The 18158-nt window shown below is 34.1% G+C and overlaps 2 protein-coding genes and 1 long non-coding RNA gene across 3 annotated transcripts; all 3 read left to right on the top strand.

The window, feature by feature from the left end:
- Positions 1-770: 770 nt before the first annotated feature.
- Positions 771-6362, top strand: LOC137036151 (uncharacterized). Its single transcript, XR_010897143.1, has 3 exons — positions 771-894; positions 5498-5628; positions 6219-6362. It is a non-coding gene; the product is annotated as an uncharacterized lncRNA (long non-coding RNA).
- A 139-nt stretch (positions 6363-6501) lies between these two features.
- cryba2b (crystallin, beta A2b) lies at positions 6502-9493 on the top strand. The gene is made up of 5 exons (XM_067409808.1): positions 6502-6638; positions 6885-7069; positions 8375-8516; positions 8685-8827; positions 9339-9493. Exons 2-5 carry the CDS (start codon positions 6909-6911, stop codon positions 9484-9486), a joined length of 594 nt encoding a protein of 197 aa, XP_067265909.1. The 5' UTR covers positions 6502-6638; positions 6885-6908; the 3' UTR covers positions 9487-9493.
- Positions 9494-14174: 4681 nt separating this feature from the next.
- fev (FEV transcription factor, ETS family member) lies at positions 14175-16622 on the top strand. Its single transcript, XM_067410330.1, has 3 exons — positions 14175-14267; positions 14711-14782; positions 15540-16622. The coding sequence occupies exons 1-3, from the start codon at positions 14180-14182 to the stop codon at positions 16085-16087; spliced, it is 708 nt and encodes a 235-aa protein (XP_067266431.1). The 5' UTR covers positions 14175-14179; the 3' UTR covers positions 16088-16622.
- The last annotated feature ends 1536 nt before the right edge of the window (positions 16623-18158 follow it).

Genomic DNA, 18158 nt, shown 5'->3' with positions numbered 1-18158 from the left:
TTTGCACAATGATGTTATAATTGAATGACAACCTGTATCGTTGAAAATATGGCCTTTCATTTTTATTTCGATTAGTCATTTTCCCATTCTTTTCATTGATAATAGTTACGGTTTAATGTCATAAACAGCAGTGATGCTATAGGCTACCCAATCTAAAACAATTAGCAAAAACATTTACCTCATTATTGTAATTAGAGCTTAATAGTCCTAATTTTAGTTTTAACACAAAAGAAGTATATGCTATTTGTATTTATAAAATTAATTTGTCACTTCGAAAGACAGTTTCAGTTAATGAACAGTAAATTGCTACGGTAATTCAAATTATTGAAAATGAAAAATTGCCTGTAGCTACTTTGCTTCATAGCCTAGGTTTATTTTTAAGGCTTGTTGCTTATCTTCCCATTTCTTGTCGTAAAAAGAGCGGAAATATGTACAAAAAAAATTAAAATGAACTGAGCAATATTCACAATATTAGCAATGTTATATTATTTAAATCAACATTAAGCATTCACCTGCAATACAGCGCATTTCTTTTTAAGTTTAAAAGCCTAATCTTTGTAGGTCCTCGCGCCTTGACCTCACGCGCCCATCCGCTCCAGATGTCTCAGCGCGTTTTATCTCGACAAAACGCGAGGTTGGTTTGCACAGAGCGACATGATTGACATAATAGAGAGAAGTAATCTACTGTGGACCTCCCATTCGACTCCCTGTGTCAATATTGGATGAGAGGAAAGTGCCGTGTGACAGGTGTCCAGGACAGAGTTGCGCGCGCTGAAGACAGAGAGCAGATCAATGCATTTACTCTCGTGAACACTAAACAACTATATAAAGCTAAAGGCCTCCGTGTGCATTATCAGTCTCTATTATAACTCTTCTGATCCGCCGAATAACACGGTAAGTTTTTGTCTACTCAAGTTTTTGGTAACACTTAGGCTAAGTTAAAGTAGGCTAGTTTAAAATGTCATGAACTGTATAGGCCATTTATTTTTCATGTACGAACTGTTTATCATTATATATTGTTTATTGCCCATTGTTAATGAAAGTTAGGCTATTACTCGAGAAAATTATTGCTCACATGATCTGTTGTTCTTCTTACTGGTTGTCTTCAAGGAAAGAGGACAAATCATCAACAGAAACCGAATGAATGGACGTCAGAATGGATGTTGTGTGCTTTCTGTACTTGTATCACGTTGAGCCACACGCACAATACCTGCAGATGAAATGGTTTTGTTCGTTCGGCTCGCGTTACGCAGATGCAGACACGCGTCAGTAAAACACCAGGGCAGCGGGACGCATGGACTGTCACAGTCTGTTCAACCAAACTTTACCATTTAGAAAAATGAGTAAAACGCGTGTAATGTGCTGAGTAACTATAACTAATGATTAGCATATGAAATAGCTGTCGATATAAGATACAAATGTCTTATTTTCATGTTATTTTGTTGGATATTTATTTGGTATTTAGACAAAAGGAAAACTGCTTGTTAAGGCCTATTTTTTCCAGTACCACTTGTAGCCCAAACCTTTATTTTCCGTCTTATATGACCATTTGATTGTATTTTAAGAACAATATAAATATAATAATCAGTATTGATAATAAAATATTTCCATTAAGCTGAATTACAGAAATATTTTCTAGTCAGATAATTGAGAGAAGCCTCATTGTTGAAGAACCAAGTGTATATGGGAAATATCTTAAAGAGACAGTTCACCCAAAAACGGTCATCATTTATTCACCCTCAAATTGTTCCAAACCTGTATGAATTTCTTTCTTCCGCTGAACACAAAAGAAGATATTTTTACGCATGTCGGAAACCAAACAGTTGATGGACTCCATTGACTTCCATGGTATTTTTTCCCCCATACTATGGAAGTCAATAGGGCCATCAACTGTTTGGTTACCCATATATATTTTTTTAAATATATCTTCTTTTGTGTTCAGTAGAAGAAAGAAATTCATACAGGTTTGGAGCAACTTGAGAGTGACTATCCCTTTAACTAAATATATCATTGTCTTTCTTTTCATAATGGAGGCAGCAGGTAATATCATATTTAATCTCTATAAGGTTATTCAATGTACATTATTCTGATTTGTTAAATTATTTTAATAAAACAGAAACAAAAAAATGCTTTCTCAATTTGTATTTTTATTATTATTATTTAATTATTTGATACATTTACCGCTCTGCAACAGACACAATACAATTGAATGAAACATATATTGCATTATTCCATAAAGTACTTGGCAAACAGCTATACCTGCTGGACAGGAGTTGCCTGTTGGCTATGTGGCAGTTAAAAGGGTTACTGTTGAAAATGCAAATTGTGTTTTTTCTTGCCGTTGGCAGTAGATTAGATGGAAATGTCTGTCTACCATGGCCATGTTCGGCAGAAGCGGCCAGCTTGTGTGCTCAAACACATAAAGGTTATTATCTGAGCAGATGTCACCTGCACTAGTTGTCTGGACCTGTCCACATTTGCCCTTAGAAGGATTAGTTTCCATGGCACCCTAAAGAAAACATCATCCAGCACTAACTATTCAAATAGCACCGACCAGTTTCACTGCACCTTCACACCTGTTTGAAAGTAAATAAATGACAATTAGGAAAGACAATATGCACACCTATGGTTTGATGGTGCTGTACACCACACACATTAATAAACCTTTAACATTTAGTTCATCTTCACAGCTAAATGAAATTTGGCCATAATACAGTTCTATTCATTTTTAGACTTTGATCCCTTTTTTTAGATATTCAAAAAACTTAGGCTTTCATTTTGCTCAAATGAAATGTAATAATGATATGTCAAATCCTGCTTTTCTGAGCAATGACACATATATTCCTGCAGTGAGACGGAAGCATCACACTTTCTGATTTGCAAAGGATTATTTGCATGTCAAATCACTCTGACAGTTACACCTAGTTTTTGCATTTGGAATTTTTACATTGAACAAATACAAAACCAAACATACAGTAAAACCATATTACAATTTACAAATATCTGTATTCTATTTTAATATATTTTAAAAAGTAATTTATTCCTGTGATGGCAAAGCTGAATTTTCAGCATCATTTCTCCAGTCTTCAGTGTCACATGATCCTTCAGAATTCATTCTAATATGTTGATTTGCTGCTTAAGAAATATTTATTATTATGAAAGTTGAAAACAGTTCTGCTTTAAGGTGCTATAGGTGATTCAGAAACATTTTTGTTATAGGCCTAGTGGTTGAAAGTCTCATATCCTGATAGCAACTTTATTAAACGCTCTATGTATTTTTATAAATATGTATTGTCTGTGGAAGGTGTAGGACCATAAAATGTTTATCCAATTATTATATTTGGAATGAATTAAATAATACGATGTCCTGCCTGCACGTCAACGTACATTTTTCCGTAGGGCCTACCCTCGCGCAGACATCATACGTCATCATCAGCGCGTTTTATCTACAGTCTATGGTTTTTATGTTATGCAGAGTTTATACAGACAGACCTCAATCATGGAGCACCGCAAACAAACAGCAGCCACATTTTACAGTTCCTACCGACTCAAAACAATGAGCTTAAGCTGCATTCACTACCGTAATTAAGAGATATGGCAACCCGTTACGTTCTAACCGGAGCTGTTCAGTCAGACTCAAAATTATGTGTAGGCAATGCATTTCAACAGTATCAACACCGAAATGAATCTGCAGCAGTCAGGTACAAGATCTCTATTAGTTGTTCACATTCATTATCATTGTCATGTTATGTGCTTTAAGATATGATGTAGTTTTACGCCGTATCTTGTGACGAGTAGGCTATATCTGTATGATTTTATTGAATATATATGGGTCAATGACATGACGGGTGTTTTTTTTTTTTTTTTTTTTTTTTTTGTCCAAAGGCCTTAATAATAATAAAAAAAACATAGATATGACATCCAAAGTATGTAAGGTAGTACAACTAGTTCTTTTTTATTGAATCCAAAAGGTTTTAATTATATTTTGCTACATATAAAGGTATTTTAAAGATTTTAAACTGTCAAAAGGTCATTCGGTTTAACTGTCCAAAGGCCAATATAGCCATTTCAGTTGTGATTAAAATATCTTAAAATGTAATAAATGTATATATATATATATATATATATATATATATATATATATATATATATATATATATATATATATATATTTTTTTTTTTTTTTTTTTTTTTTTTATTCTGGCATGATTTTTCATTGATGTCATTCGGAGTAACCAATATAAAGGGACCATTTTAGATCAAGTCATGCGGTCAATATCATGTGACAGGATGTGACATCATTCAGACACCTGCAAAGGACCACATGGTCATGAAGCAAAGTTATTAACTCTCTCTTAACTATTTGAAAAATTCATGTTTTCACTTGCTCATACACATGTCCCAAAACATCAGGTCATTCGATACAACCGCTATAAAACATGGAAAATGTTGTAATATTTTAAAAACTTGTACTAAATATAATTTGCTTGTCCTTTTGCTAGCTAGCCAGCAAGCTAACTAGCTAGATATCAGCCTGGTAGCATTGTTTGAAAATATCGTCATTCGGTATAACCAAAGTGTCATTCGGTAAAACCAAAATTTTGGTTAAACTGAATGACTGTTTTGGTGACAAATTTTGTCCATCTTGTAAAAAATGATAAAAGCAGTGTTAAAGGGATAGTTCACCCAAAAATGAAAATTTGATGTTTATCTGCTTACCCCCAGCACATCCAAGATGTAGGTGACTTTGTTTCTTCAGTAGAACACAAATTATGATTTTTAACTCCAACCATTGCCATCTGTCAGTCAAATAATGGGAGCGGATGGGAACTTCTACTATAAGAGTGAATAAAACTTGCATAGACAAATCCAAATTAAACCCAGCGGCTGGTGATGACACATTGATGTCCTAAGACACGAAACGATCAGTTTGTGTGATAAACCGAACAGTATTTATATAATTTTTTACCTCTAAAACACCACTATGTCCAACCGCGTTCAGCACTCGCTTAGTGAGGTCTGATCGCGCTCTGACAACGGCAGTGATGTCTCGCTCTCATTGAAGTATATGCGCGAGACATCACTGCCGCTGTCAGAGCGCGATCAGACCTTACTAACGAGTGCTGAACGCGGTTGGACATAGTGGTGTATTAGAGTTAAAAAATTATATAAATACTGTTATCACACAAACCGATCGTTTCGTGTATCGGGGTAAGCAGATAAACAGCAAATTTCTTTTTTGGGTGAACTATCCCTTTAAATTATTATAAAAACCAAATAATCTCATTGTTAATACTTAATGAAACTTCAAAATTAATTATATCTCCATTATGGTATTGTTTTATACTTTTAAAAACCTTATTCATCAATGAACCATATATATTAGTCTGAATGCATGTCATAATTACTCTGTGCTAGTGTGTGTGTTGTTTCCATTATGAAATTAAAGTACGGATGTAACTTAATTATAATTATTTCTCTCTCTTTCTTGTATCAGGGTGTGTGGGATGTAACTGGTTATCCTGAGAAAATGAGGGTGAGCTGAGATCTGTCAAATCAGGATAACAGCAACAGCTATGCGCCCTGCATCTCTACAGCACCTGTTCTTAAGCAAACAACACCTAACATGTGAGAAAAATCACATATGCATGCACAGACACACAAATTATTCATGCCTTGCCTTATTAGAATATTTTATACGGTTTTGCTTCCAACATAATTGTAATAAATGTATGTCTAAAGTCTATGAATAATACAACTTAATACTCTATTGATAAAGGTCATAAAAATGTACAGAAATCCAGAGCTGCTGGTCATGCAATAAAACATCACACCACAAGATGTCATCAAAAGGGCTGACCACTGGACTAATGTTTAGTTTACCTTTTAAAATAATAATTGTAAACTGTCTATTTTTTATTGATATGATCATGTTCTAAAATAAATGATAAATCTGACTATGCTTATCACATTACTTTTATGATGTATTTATTTAAAGTTGTTATTTATTGTACAAAAACAGCTGTATATGCCCTATTTATCTGAACAGCAGCAATTAAAATGGATTTATATTATCATCTGTTATGAAGAATGTGAATTATACTCTGTCAAATGTAGTGATTTTTTTCATAACATGCATATATATTGTGAGTCAAATTATCTCAGAAACAAAAAGAAAATATTTTTGACATATATTCTGATTTGAATATTTTTTCCAGAAAAATAAGAGTATGAGAGAAGTCCTCCTATAGGTCAACAGCAGCCAGTTCTGCCCAGGGAGAGCATCCACAAGCAGGCACCAGAGAGTGACCACGGCTCAGTCTAATCTCCAACAATTCTGCTATTATCTGCTCTATCCAATCAAAGTCTCGTGTCAAAGCATCGCCATTGTGAATAGCCAAGGGTCCAGCGTGGGGGCAGAGAGTGGCGTTTTGATGAGTCAGTGGGTCTAAGACCTCCACAATAGGCCGCACAGGGCTCCACAATAGTCAAGGCTAATGCGGTTTTTCTGTTGGCTGCTGCTGAGTGTGCAGGCCTGATGCGCATTCTGCACTAAATGAGGGGCCCTGTGCTATAAAAACACTGGACAAGGGCTTGGCCACCACATTGATTATACTGGATCTGTCCCACCTCAGTACGTGAGTATGACACTGTCTTAGCCCTCAAAGTGAAACATCGGATTCCTGTACAATGATAAAGAGCACAGACAGAGAGAGAAAGGGATCTTATTGACCAAAAAAAAAAAAAAGATCATGCTAGCAGGAAACAAATACTGTCAAAACTTTATCCAGGAATCGATTTTCACTTAATCTACCCTGGAATGTTTCACATGGGTGCATGAATTCACGTTTGGTCTTGGTTATGCCCCTCTCCTCTCCTCGTAGAGAGCGCGGTGATCGACAGCAGCCATGAATCCGCAGCAGGAATTGGAGCAGAGGGGGAAGTTTAGGATGACTGTGTTCGAGGAGGAGTTCTTCCAGGGCAAGAGCTGTGAATTCATGTTTGAGTGCCAGAACATTCTGGACAGAGACTTCAGAAAGATTCGCTCCATTAAGGTGGAGAACGGCCCGTAAGTGTAACCTCTGGATGTTTCAATGTGCAAAGGGTGATGCAGAGAGGCTAGATGACTGCCATGTTTAATATTATAGATATATTTTGATTGATTAATACAGTGAGATATTTGTAAAATTTGAAGCAATGTGCACAGATATAAAGTATATATACAAAACTTTATGCATTTAATTGATCAAAATTGGCAGTAAAGACATTTAAAATGTTACAAAAGATTTATATTTTAAATAAATGCTATTTCTATTAAATATCCTGAAAGCACAAAAATATTAAGCAGCAAATCAAATTGATAATGATAAAAAAAAAAAAAAAAAAAAATGTTTCTTGAGCAGCAAATCAGCATATTAGAATGATTTCTGAAGGATCATGTGACACTGAAGACTGGAGTAATGATTATCACAGGAATAAATTACATTTTAAAATATATTCAAATAGAAAACAGTTATTTTAAAATATAAATATTATTTCACCATTTGTTTTACTGTATTTTTGATCAGAACAGACTTACTGTCTTACTGACCTCAAACTTTTTAATGATAGTATATATATATACAGTAGTCCGGCTTATGAAAATGGACATCTTCACCCTTTATACAAATATTATTAAAATATTTGTTAAAGATTTTGTAAGCATATTGCGTAGTTGTTTCGAGTAAATTTTTTTTTATTTGTGATATTGCAATGAAACATGCGAAATTGTGCCAAGATCATTTTTAGCCAAGCTGTCATACAAAGAAATTAAGAACTCATGCAAAAACACGAGAGAACCAACACAATATTTTCCCCATTTTTTGATAGTTTAATTGAACTTCTATGGTCATTAAAAACAAAAACATATATCTCCTCCGAAAATCACTTTTGGCCACTTCTATATACATACAAACATTATATATATATATATATATATAAGTGACATTATATATATATATATATATAAGTGACTATTTGCAACTTAACATACTTGATGTTATGCCATCTGCTCAATGTCCCAAAAAAACACCAATTTAATGGTCATAAACAGTATTTCCAACTGTAACCCGAATGCTGTTTTTATATATATAAATTTATCCAAACTGGAACAATGACAGAGAGATAGCAGAGATAGTGTGTGTGGCTGGCAGCTGCCGCTGTGTTGTGGCTGTCTGAGATGACAGATGAGCTGATAAAAGAACACAGAGCCACTCATTCAGTCCAAACCATCGTGTTTGCTTTTGCCTTTGTGTCCTGATCAGGAGCGATCACTGCCATGTAAAACGATGTTGCTTCATGGTTTGTGTTGACTATGACATTCTGTCTCTCTCAGATGGGTGGGGTATGAGTATCCCGAGTTCCAGGGCCAGCAGTTTATCCTAGAGAAAGGAGACTATCCCTGTTACCAGGCCTGGAGTGGCAACAGCAGTTACAGAACAGAGCACATGCTCTCTTTCAGACCTATTAAATGTGCTGTAAGTTTATCCCATTGCATCAAATCTGCAAAGACTTTCTCCAGCGCTTCTTCTATCATTTCAGCGATCTCTTTGTTAAAACAGCACATTAGGTTTACTTCATAACAAATATCGTCCTAATCATCACCTCAAAGATCTCATTTCCCATACTCACCCTTTCTCCGACAGAACCACAGTGACAGTAAGATTACCCTCTATGAGTGTGAAGAATTCATGGGACGTAAATTTGAGATGTGTGAGGACTATCCCTCTCTCCAAGCCATGGGTTGGTGCAGCAAGGAAGTTCCCTCAATCAAAGTCAACTCTGGAGCGTAAGTCACCTCATCACCCTTAACAACATCACTGTTCTATATAGAACCCTAGAGTTCTTGACTCCGTTGTAAAGAACCTTTTAAGCCAAAAAGATTCTATATAAAGAGAAATGCCTTAAATGATTGCATGATACTTTAATGTTTAACAGGTTATTTCAATTTTTTATAGTGAAAAATTATGTTTACAAGCTGTTTAATTCATAAAATGTAATTCATTAAAATCAAATCCATAAAATGAGGGATCAAAAGGTTTTATATTACCTGAAAGAACACTATAAATATTACTATATGTAATATATATACACACACACACATACATTTGATTATATTTGATTATCAGTAAATGTCTTCCAAATGCATTTCTTACAGAGTGTGGATCCTTTGTGGATCTCCATTTCTTTGTTACAAATAATGTATTACTTACGTAATGTAGCACCTCCCAGCACACATTATTATATACACATTATTGGTGTGCGGTGCAATAAATGAGATTTGCCCTTTTCTCTGGCAGCTGGGTAGGCTATCAGTTTCCTGGTTACCGTGGATATCAGTACATCTTTGAGAGAGACAGACGCCAAGGAGAGTACAGATGCTACAACGAGTTCGGCACCCAGGCACACACCAATCAGATCCAGTCTATGCGCAGAATTCAGCAATAAGACCCGACACCATTATGTACCCACCATGTCATGCCGTGTCATTACTATAGGCAATAAAGACATTATTTAAACTATGGTAAAAGAGTGCTTGTGGCAATTCCTTGCTTTTTTAAATAAAATAACTTCTCTGCTCAAATCATGGATCTGCTAAGTGTTAATTCTTGATGTAAAAAACAAGCAGGTCTGATGCTTTTTAAAGCTATATGTAATTAGAGAAGGCCTCCCACATTTCAAGGTAAATGTAATCATGCAGAAATATTGGCAAGATTTTTTTCTAAGATAGACTACACTTTCAAGGGAGGAATAAGCCACTTCGTTATATTTAAGAGTTAGGATGTTTTACACCAGCTGAACAACACCAAGTCTTGCTTAATGACGTCCCACACCATCTATATGATGGAGGATGTGAGACTGTGATATTTCTAATAAACAAGAGCATGAGTACATTCATGTTAGTGCCTCATTATTTGTTCTTTGTGCACCTGTTTTGGGGGATTTCATCTACATTTACAAATACATTTATACAAAAATGAAATACATTTATTCATATATTTATTCATATATTTATATATATATATATAAATTAGAAATTAAACAATTAAACAATTAAAAATATCAAAAGCATAATGAAAAATATTTCTATTTAAAAAAAAAATATATATATATATATATATATAATTGTATTTCCTATAAATTAGAAATTAAACAATTAAAAATATCAAAAGCATAAATTATATATATATATATATATATATATATATATATATATATATATATATACATACATACATCATAGCCCATTGCACATTAAATGCAAGCAAAAGTTTTACGTTTTCAAATAATTTATTCTCCCAAAACTTTGGGTGAAATAAAGTTTCATTGTCATTCAGTGTAACATTATAGTTATGTAAAAATTTAAACAACATACTTATTCTGACCTGTACGTATTTAAAAATAACTAAATTTTATTGCATTTTAAAGGAGTAAAAATTCTTGCTGACAAATGGGCAAAATCTAGGATAGTGGAAAAATTTCAAAAATGTAAAATTACAAGTAATTAGCATTTGGGGTAAAAGTAATTAGTCTTTAATATAGCATAAATAGATTTTTTTTGTTGTTGTAAATATCCCTTACAACACTGTTACACTGAATGATATTTTAGTAGGTGTCTACTATAAATCATGGTAAAAATGTATATTTAATTTTTGCTCAGAAAAAAACGGGATCCATTTTGATGTTTTGAAAAACAACTACAACAATTCAAAGATGTATTACACTTATTGTTTTGATGCTTAAAAAAAAAAAACCTTTTTTGTCTTATATATATATATATATATATATATATAGCGTTAACCTTTTTTCCTTAATTCACCATACTAATGGGCTATACATAGGGGGAGGGGTGAAAGTTGTCACGTGTTCCCACCCGTCTGGGTTTGTCTGGAGCTGTCCGAGGTCCTGACCTTTGTTCTTGTTTGAATGGGCCTGTACAGTTTTTCATTGATGAAAACAACCGCTGTCTAATGCAATGGAGGGACCTGAGAACTTTCTTGGCCTCATGCCTCATCACCAGGATTCAAACATTACACTTTTATTGATAAAGGGTTAAAGGAAGTTCGGTGTCTTTTTCGTCCAATCGGATCGTGTGTAACACTGGGATCCGGGTGTGTTCCGCCTCTTCTTTGTTTGTGGTGTAACCGTTCAGGACGCTAGCAGTATTTGAGCAGTGTGAAAACTCGCTCCCACACCCAGTCCAGGATCTCCTAATAAAATGTTCACCTGTACACACCTTTATCAAATACACATTTCCCTACGAGCTGATTAAAAGTAGTACTGGTTCTTAGTGCAGTGGTTATAAGACAGACAAGAGTGCTGAAAGCAGCTGGATCTGAGACAGGCTGCAGTCTGACATAGCAGGACGGGGTAAGTCAACTTATTAAGGGAGCAAATCAGGACTAGTAAGTTAGTAGGCTATATATATTTAGAAGGAAATGGCAGATAGCTGAATCACAAACCCAAACCTTACAAAATTGCACTGTAAAATGTTTATTAAATAAACTAAACGTGCTACCTAAAATAATACCATTAGTTAAACAAGTTTATTTAAGTAGCCTAAAATAGGCTATTTATTCAAGTAAAAATCGTTAATAACATCAACAACAGAAGGAGAGACAAATGTTTGTGCTGTTTATTTCTCAAACTTTGATATAATATTCCAAAGTTTGTCTGCTACACAGTAAAGATGCTTAGTAATCTATTACCGATGCCTGACCTGAAATTAATGTCAAATATAAAGAGTGCAGCTGTTAAAACTTACTCCCTACCGGGGAGAGTTGTGACGCCATTAAATGAAACGTGGACATTTGATTTTATGTTGCTTATCGAATTTACTGTTACTGCTACATTACAGTCAAATTTCATTATAATAATTTTAACTAAAACAATATGTTTGTACATCTAAAGTACAAGCATTTAACAAACAAATAAAAAACATTTAGGCTATTTTTTTCTTTTTTAATTAAACGAGAATCTGCGGATTCAGATACATAGTGTACAGAATCGTGCAGTTACAGCTATCAGCCTATTAGAAACACAAACTTATCTTCAAATGTATTCCAGATTTAATCCTTTCTCTTTGCATTATTATTTTCTAGATATTTTCCTTTGATAAGCATATCGCATTTTTCATTATTGTATTTAGGTGCATTCATCAGAAGGTCCAAGCCAGCATGAAATATATCGAGTGGACAAACTCAAGCACTGCCTTGCATCCGAGGCTTGTTTTAAGTTGCCTGCGATCTCTAATGACTCAGGCAGCTAAAGCAAGTCTGGGACGCCAGAGACAACACGACAAAGAGCGTGAGAATGATGCACAAAAACAACGACAAGATGACTAGCCTATACAGCTGATGTTAATGTGTGTTTGTGTTAATAACGATGCTGCTCTCACAGTTGAAGCTGATGCTGGGATTCTTTATTTTTGTGCAGTTAATTCAGGTTCAATATACAGAATAAGCAGAGTGTAATAATCACACACCATGCACTGCCTGCTCTATTTCATGGCATGAGTCTTTTAAACAAATATTTATTACCCCTTTCAGTTTGAAATAAAATATACACACCCTGTACAGTCACTGCATTAACATGTTTGCTCGGCACAAAAAGAAAGAAAGAAAATAAAGCATTTACCTTCTTTGTCTGCAGTTTTTTTGTCACTTCATGGGTCCACGAGCTCGGGGCTATTATAAAATATATGGTGAACCTAATCTACTTTGTTAATTAAACACTCAAACATCGTAGCTTACAATATGTACAACATAATTTAAATTTATTTACATTTATCATAGTATTGTAATGTATTGTACATGTAATGTATATGTAAAAAGGTATGAAATTCAAGGACTAATATAATAACACAAGGTGTCATAATAAAAGATAAGTTCCAGTCAAGAACCCTAGAACCACTCTAAATATATATATATATATATATATATATATATATATATATATATATATATATATATATATATATATATATATACTCTATGTACTCTCTCTCTCTCTCTCTCTCTCTCTCTCTCTCTATATATATATATATATATATATATATATATACTCTATGTATACTCATATATATATATATATATATATATATATATATATATATATATATATATTTCTGAACTTGGAGTGGTCTCTTATTTTTTTCCATATATATATATATATATATATATATATATATATATATATATATATATATATATATATATATATATATATATATATATATATACTCTATGTACTCTATGTATACTCATATATATATATATATATATATATATATATATATATATATATATATATATATATATATATATATATATATGAACCATATGGTACTTAACTCAGTTTTAAAGAACCTTTTATGCCAAAAGGGTTCTATACTATAAGGAGAAAATTCTTGCATGGGTTATTTCTTTCTCATTTTTAGTGATAAAGTATGTTAAAATAATTATTTAAAAAAAAAAAGTAATCAATAAAATGATCCTATATAATGAGAACCTCTGAACCTCTAAAATGTTATATATGAAGCCTCTTCTCTTCTAAAAGTAATAACAGAATGTTGTGTCATGTTCATAAAAAAAAAAAAAAAAATTGTTTAATAACACCAATGCATTATGTAACAGTATAACTGAACCGTTCATAAAGCAGGGCACAGGGTTTACAATACCATCTATTGCGTATTAAAGCAACATACGTTTGGGATAAAATGTTCTTGTTTACCATTATGCACTGAGGCATGGTTAAAAGGTAAATATTCTCAACCAACATGGAACAGGCCTTTCTGTTTGCAAAGAGGTAAAAAGGCGGAAAAGAAAGAGGATCTGAACCGGTTTCCATGTCAAACACTTCAATTCTCCATAGAAACTCTGATCTTAACGCAGAAACTTTATTAAACCTTGATGGTGGATTGATAAGGCCGAATTTCTATCGGTTCCTTTTTATTGTGGAGACGGGGAGGGATGACAGAGGTAAATTGCTCTTTTAATTAAACCAATGCAGCGAAGGAAATTGCTGTCTGAATATTGTCTCAGAGATGGGGCTTGTGACAGTTGCCTGGAAACTTCAATCTGTCTCACATTTATTCCAGATCACAGTTTTGAGATAAAGTTTAATAAAAATCTTTGCGCCAATGAAAGCCTACCCTTTCACGTCCACCACCACCACCACAATGCGACAGAACTGCGGAGGAAGCCTTATGTTTAACATGTATCTCTCAGGTACACAGTCTTTTTGTGCGTAAAATGAGAAAAATTGCTGAAACGACTGAAAAGAAAAGGGCGATGCTAGGGGTCTGCGGGTGCATGCTGCGCACCATCGCCGGTGTCTCTGACTTCTCCATCTGGAACGCATGTCCTCTTTTGTCGGAAATCGGATATCCTTTTTCCTGGACGCGTTTCCTGACCTCAGCGCTGAAGTCTGGGCAAATACAGCGAGCTGAAACACGACGATACTCATACTATTTAACCTCTTTTATTGCGAATTGTTATTTATAGATAGGTGACATTACGTGTGTTTTTTTCTAAAATGATTACAAATATACACTAACAGGGGGGAAATAGCTATGTTTAATGCGTCTCACTCATGTTATTCCAAATTTTTCAAAATACATTTAGAACATGAATTCTAATTGTAAGACGTCTTTTTAAACGTTTTCTTCCAGATCCCACAGAAAATCTTCTGAAGGAAAGCAAAAGCTCCTCTTGGACCCCCATCAACACAGGAGTGCAAAAAGGTGAGTGCAAGCGATGAATTGTTGACAGACGAATTGTCTAACTTTTGCGCAAAAAAGGAGTTCTTGCATAAAATACATTATATTATTGTGTGTATTACGCAAAATTGTTAGATATCATTTATTACTTTATTTTATGATTAGCCCTACAATAAAACGTACCTAATTAGTAGGCTATATAATAGGCTGTCATAGAACAATTTTGTGCTCCCAAAAGAACCAAAAAAACCTTATTACAAAGAACCTCCAAAAGAAAGATTCCATGGATGTTTAAACGTTCTTCATGGAACCATATGCCAATATAGAACCTTTATTTTAAGACTGCAGAACCAAAAAACAAATGGAATATATAATTAAATATCAAATATAACCATAACAATATAGCCAACTGTCTTTAGAAGAGTGATTTGGATAAGTAACATCAAAAAACTTTCCTCTATTTATTCTCACTCATCACAGAATATTGATAACAAAAGTTCGGTCTCCTTGTTTTCCCTACACTGTAAAAAAAGAATTGTTGGTTTAACTTAAAGTAAGTTACCTGGTTGCCTTAAAAATTTGAGTTCATTGAAACTAAAAATTTGAGTTAATACAATGAAGGCGATTGGTTTAATCAACAGAAACTCAAATTTAATGTTATCTGAACCACATTAATCAAGTTGATTTGACAAAATAAAAAAAAAAGTTGTGATAACAAAACGTGAAAATCATTTTACAGTGTAAATAGGCTACATGTAAGCCTACTTTCCTTCCATTTTAGGAAGCGGACAAATCCAGCTATGGCAATTTCTCCTGGAGCTGTTGTCTGACAGCGCCAATATGACATGCATCGCCTGGGAGGGGACCAATGGAGAGTTTAAACTGATAGACCCGGACGAGGTGGCCAGACGGTGGGGGGAACGCAAGAGTAAACCGAACATGAACTATGACAAACTGAGCCGAGCTCTGCGCTATTACTACGACAAAAACATCATGACCAAGGTGCACGGAAAGCGCTACGCGTACAAATTTGACTTTAACGGCCTGGCGCAAGTGTGCCAGCCCTCTTCAACTGAACAAGCTATTTATAAGTTCCAGAGCAACTTCGCTCCCCTCCAGTTTTCAGGCATTTCCAAACTCAATCTGGTTGCTCCAGGTGTTGGTCCGTCGGGGTTCTCCTACTGGCCCGGATCTCCTCCCACCCTCTACCACAGCCACAACCTGCAACCGCCAGGACCCTTCGGTGCCGTTTCTGCTTCACATTTAAGTTGCGTTAACAATATCAATAGTTTAAACAACCTGAACAATATCAATAATCACTATAACTGATTTTTAAAATTGGGATCAGAAGTGCGCGTCTAGGTTAATATTAAAAAGCGCAACTAACTGATTTCAGTAGCCAACATTGCAATCACACCCCAAGAAAGACCGTCTAATAATTCACAATTGGCCTTAAAATCCTCACTCGATTGAAATGATCATTATTTTGGAGGACTGTTAATGTTGATCACTTTAAGATAAGAAATCAATTTAGCGCCATCTTATGGATAACAAATAACACGGCTAATTCATCATCAAATATCAGCTGGGTTAATCAGTTAAAATCAGTTTTGTCTTACAATATTAACGTAATGTTGGCGAAAAGACTATATGGTACGAGAACAAATGGTAAGAAGCAAAACGTGTTCGCTACTACACTTGTGTAATCGAGCATATAGTTCACACTTATAAAGCGCTTTGATATTTCGTAAATAATTCACGACAGAGACTCATGCACGGTGTAGGTCTGAACATTGGGCATACTTTTTTCAAAATCTTATGTCCTAAATCGTAAAGAATAGGCTACTTATATATATTTTTTTCATATGGGTCCACTTAAGCACGAGAGGACTGATCACTAGTCTGTGTGTTTCCCTTCTTTTCGCTCTGTTGATTATTTGGTTATAATGTATTTTGTTTGTGATAATACATTAAAATTGTTAAAAAGTCTGATCTGTTATAGGGTTATTCTTTGTGTGTGTTTCTAACCTGGCTAAATTAGTAACCTCATTTTGGGTAGCCTACTTTTTTTTTAATTAATTCTTTAAAATGCAACATTTCCTTATAAATGATTTTGTATAAGGGTAGAAATCTTTGCTATAAGCTTACGACGTAGGGTGAAATGCGTTATCATATTGTTTTTATTATTGTTATTAGCCTATGTATTTCTTTTTTTTTTAAACACAGTTTTATTTTAGGCTATGGTCACAAAAGAATAAAATTTAGCAATTAAAATTTTAAGCAAGCTTTATATAAAAAGTAAATCATTATTTTATAGGCTATTAATGCGAAGTGTTTTGCCGTATTGCCTATATTTGACTAAATGTCATCACAAGCAAAACATAAAAATGGGCTAAGCTGTGGGTGTCAGCCATTGCCTTAGAAACAGCATAATAGACGTTGACAAAAAATTAAGTTTAGAGAATGGAAAATATTATCAATTTTATATATATATATATATATATATATATATATATATATATATATATATATATATATATATATATATATATATATATATATATATATATATATATATAGCCTATATAAATCGAGTCAGCTATGTTTCTGTCCAAAGTTGAGAATTTTACTTATTCACAAAATTGGAATATCACATAAAACATTTGCGAATAAAGCACATTTTCATCCTGAAGAGAACAAAATCGTCACTTCCTAAAAAACTGGCGCTAAATATGACTAAGAAAAATGGAAGTTGCTGCAGTAAACTATTCCCTACATATTAAATTTTGCGCCTCAGAGCGCGCGGCGGAACGCAATAAAGTTGTCTTGATTTCGGAGGCGGGTGTCTGGTGTTGTAGGAACACAGTCGAAGACAACTCTGGAAGGTAGCCTACTAAACCACTAAGACGACATACTTTGCTCAGGCATTTCAGAATGACCAAAACAGCATTTCAGATGCTGGGCAACGAGATTTCGCTGGTTGGTCCAGTTATGCCGTCCAATCGCAAAGTCACATGTTTGATGCGCATCGAGCAATTTATTCAGTAAATATGTTTCTGTCGTAGTTTGTTTTCTTTTCGGATAAAAACTTATCCAACTCAGTTGAGCGCATACGTTTCCTTTATGTGCATTTCTAGAATTTATGCGCATCTTGGCGTTTCCATCCAGAGTTTTTTATTATTATTATTATTATTATTATTATTATTTATGCGGTGTCCCAAAATGTGCATAAAAACAAGTGGAATTTAGCTAGTGTAAAGCCTCCACCATGACAACAAACGAGCGCGAACACTTCTTTCCACAATACGCAATCAGAACACAAGAGGGCGCCATGTAGCTATATTCCACCATATCTACTACTGTGAGAGACAGAGCCACAGTGCATTCTTTCAGCTTCTTA

The sequence above is a fragment of the Chanodichthys erythropterus genome, chromosome 14 (assembly GCF_024489055.1).
Source record: "Chanodichthys erythropterus isolate Z2021 chromosome 14, ASM2448905v1, whole genome shotgun sequence".
NCBI lineage: Eukaryota > Metazoa > Chordata > Actinopteri > Cypriniformes > Xenocyprididae > Chanodichthys > Chanodichthys erythropterus.
The sequence above is the reverse complement of the archived record's forward strand: the minus strand, read 5'-3'. Positions and strand labels throughout refer to the sequence as shown.

What these genes read in the sequence shown, in the direction of transcription:
- cryba2b (XM_067409808.1), top strand. Translation starts at nt 6,909, where the DNA reads ATGAATCCGCAGCAGGAATTGGAGCAGAGGGGGAAGTTTAGGATGACT. An exon ending in TCAGACCTATTAAATGTGCT is followed by an intron (nt 8,517 to 8,684) that starts GTAAGTTTATCC and finishes TTTCTCCGACAG; the next exon opens with AACCACAGTGACAGTAAGAT. An exon ending in ATCAAAGTCAACTCTGGAGC is followed by an intron (nt 8,828 to 9,338) that starts GTAAGTCACCTC and finishes TTTCTCTGGCAG; the next exon opens with CTGGGTAGGCTATCAGTTTC.
- fev (XM_067410330.1), top strand. Translation starts at nt 14,180, where the DNA reads ATGAAAGCCTACCCTTTCACGTCCACCACCACCACCACAATGCGACAG. An exon ending in GTTTAACATGTATCTCTCAG is followed by an intron (nt 14,268 to 14,710) that starts GTACACAGTCTT and finishes GTTTTCTTCCAG; the next exon opens with ATCCCACAGAAAATCTTCTG. An exon ending in CAACACAGGAGTGCAAAAAG is followed by an intron (nt 14,783 to 15,539) that starts GTGAGTGCAAGC and finishes CTTCCATTTTAG; the next exon opens with GAAGCGGACAAATCCAGCTA.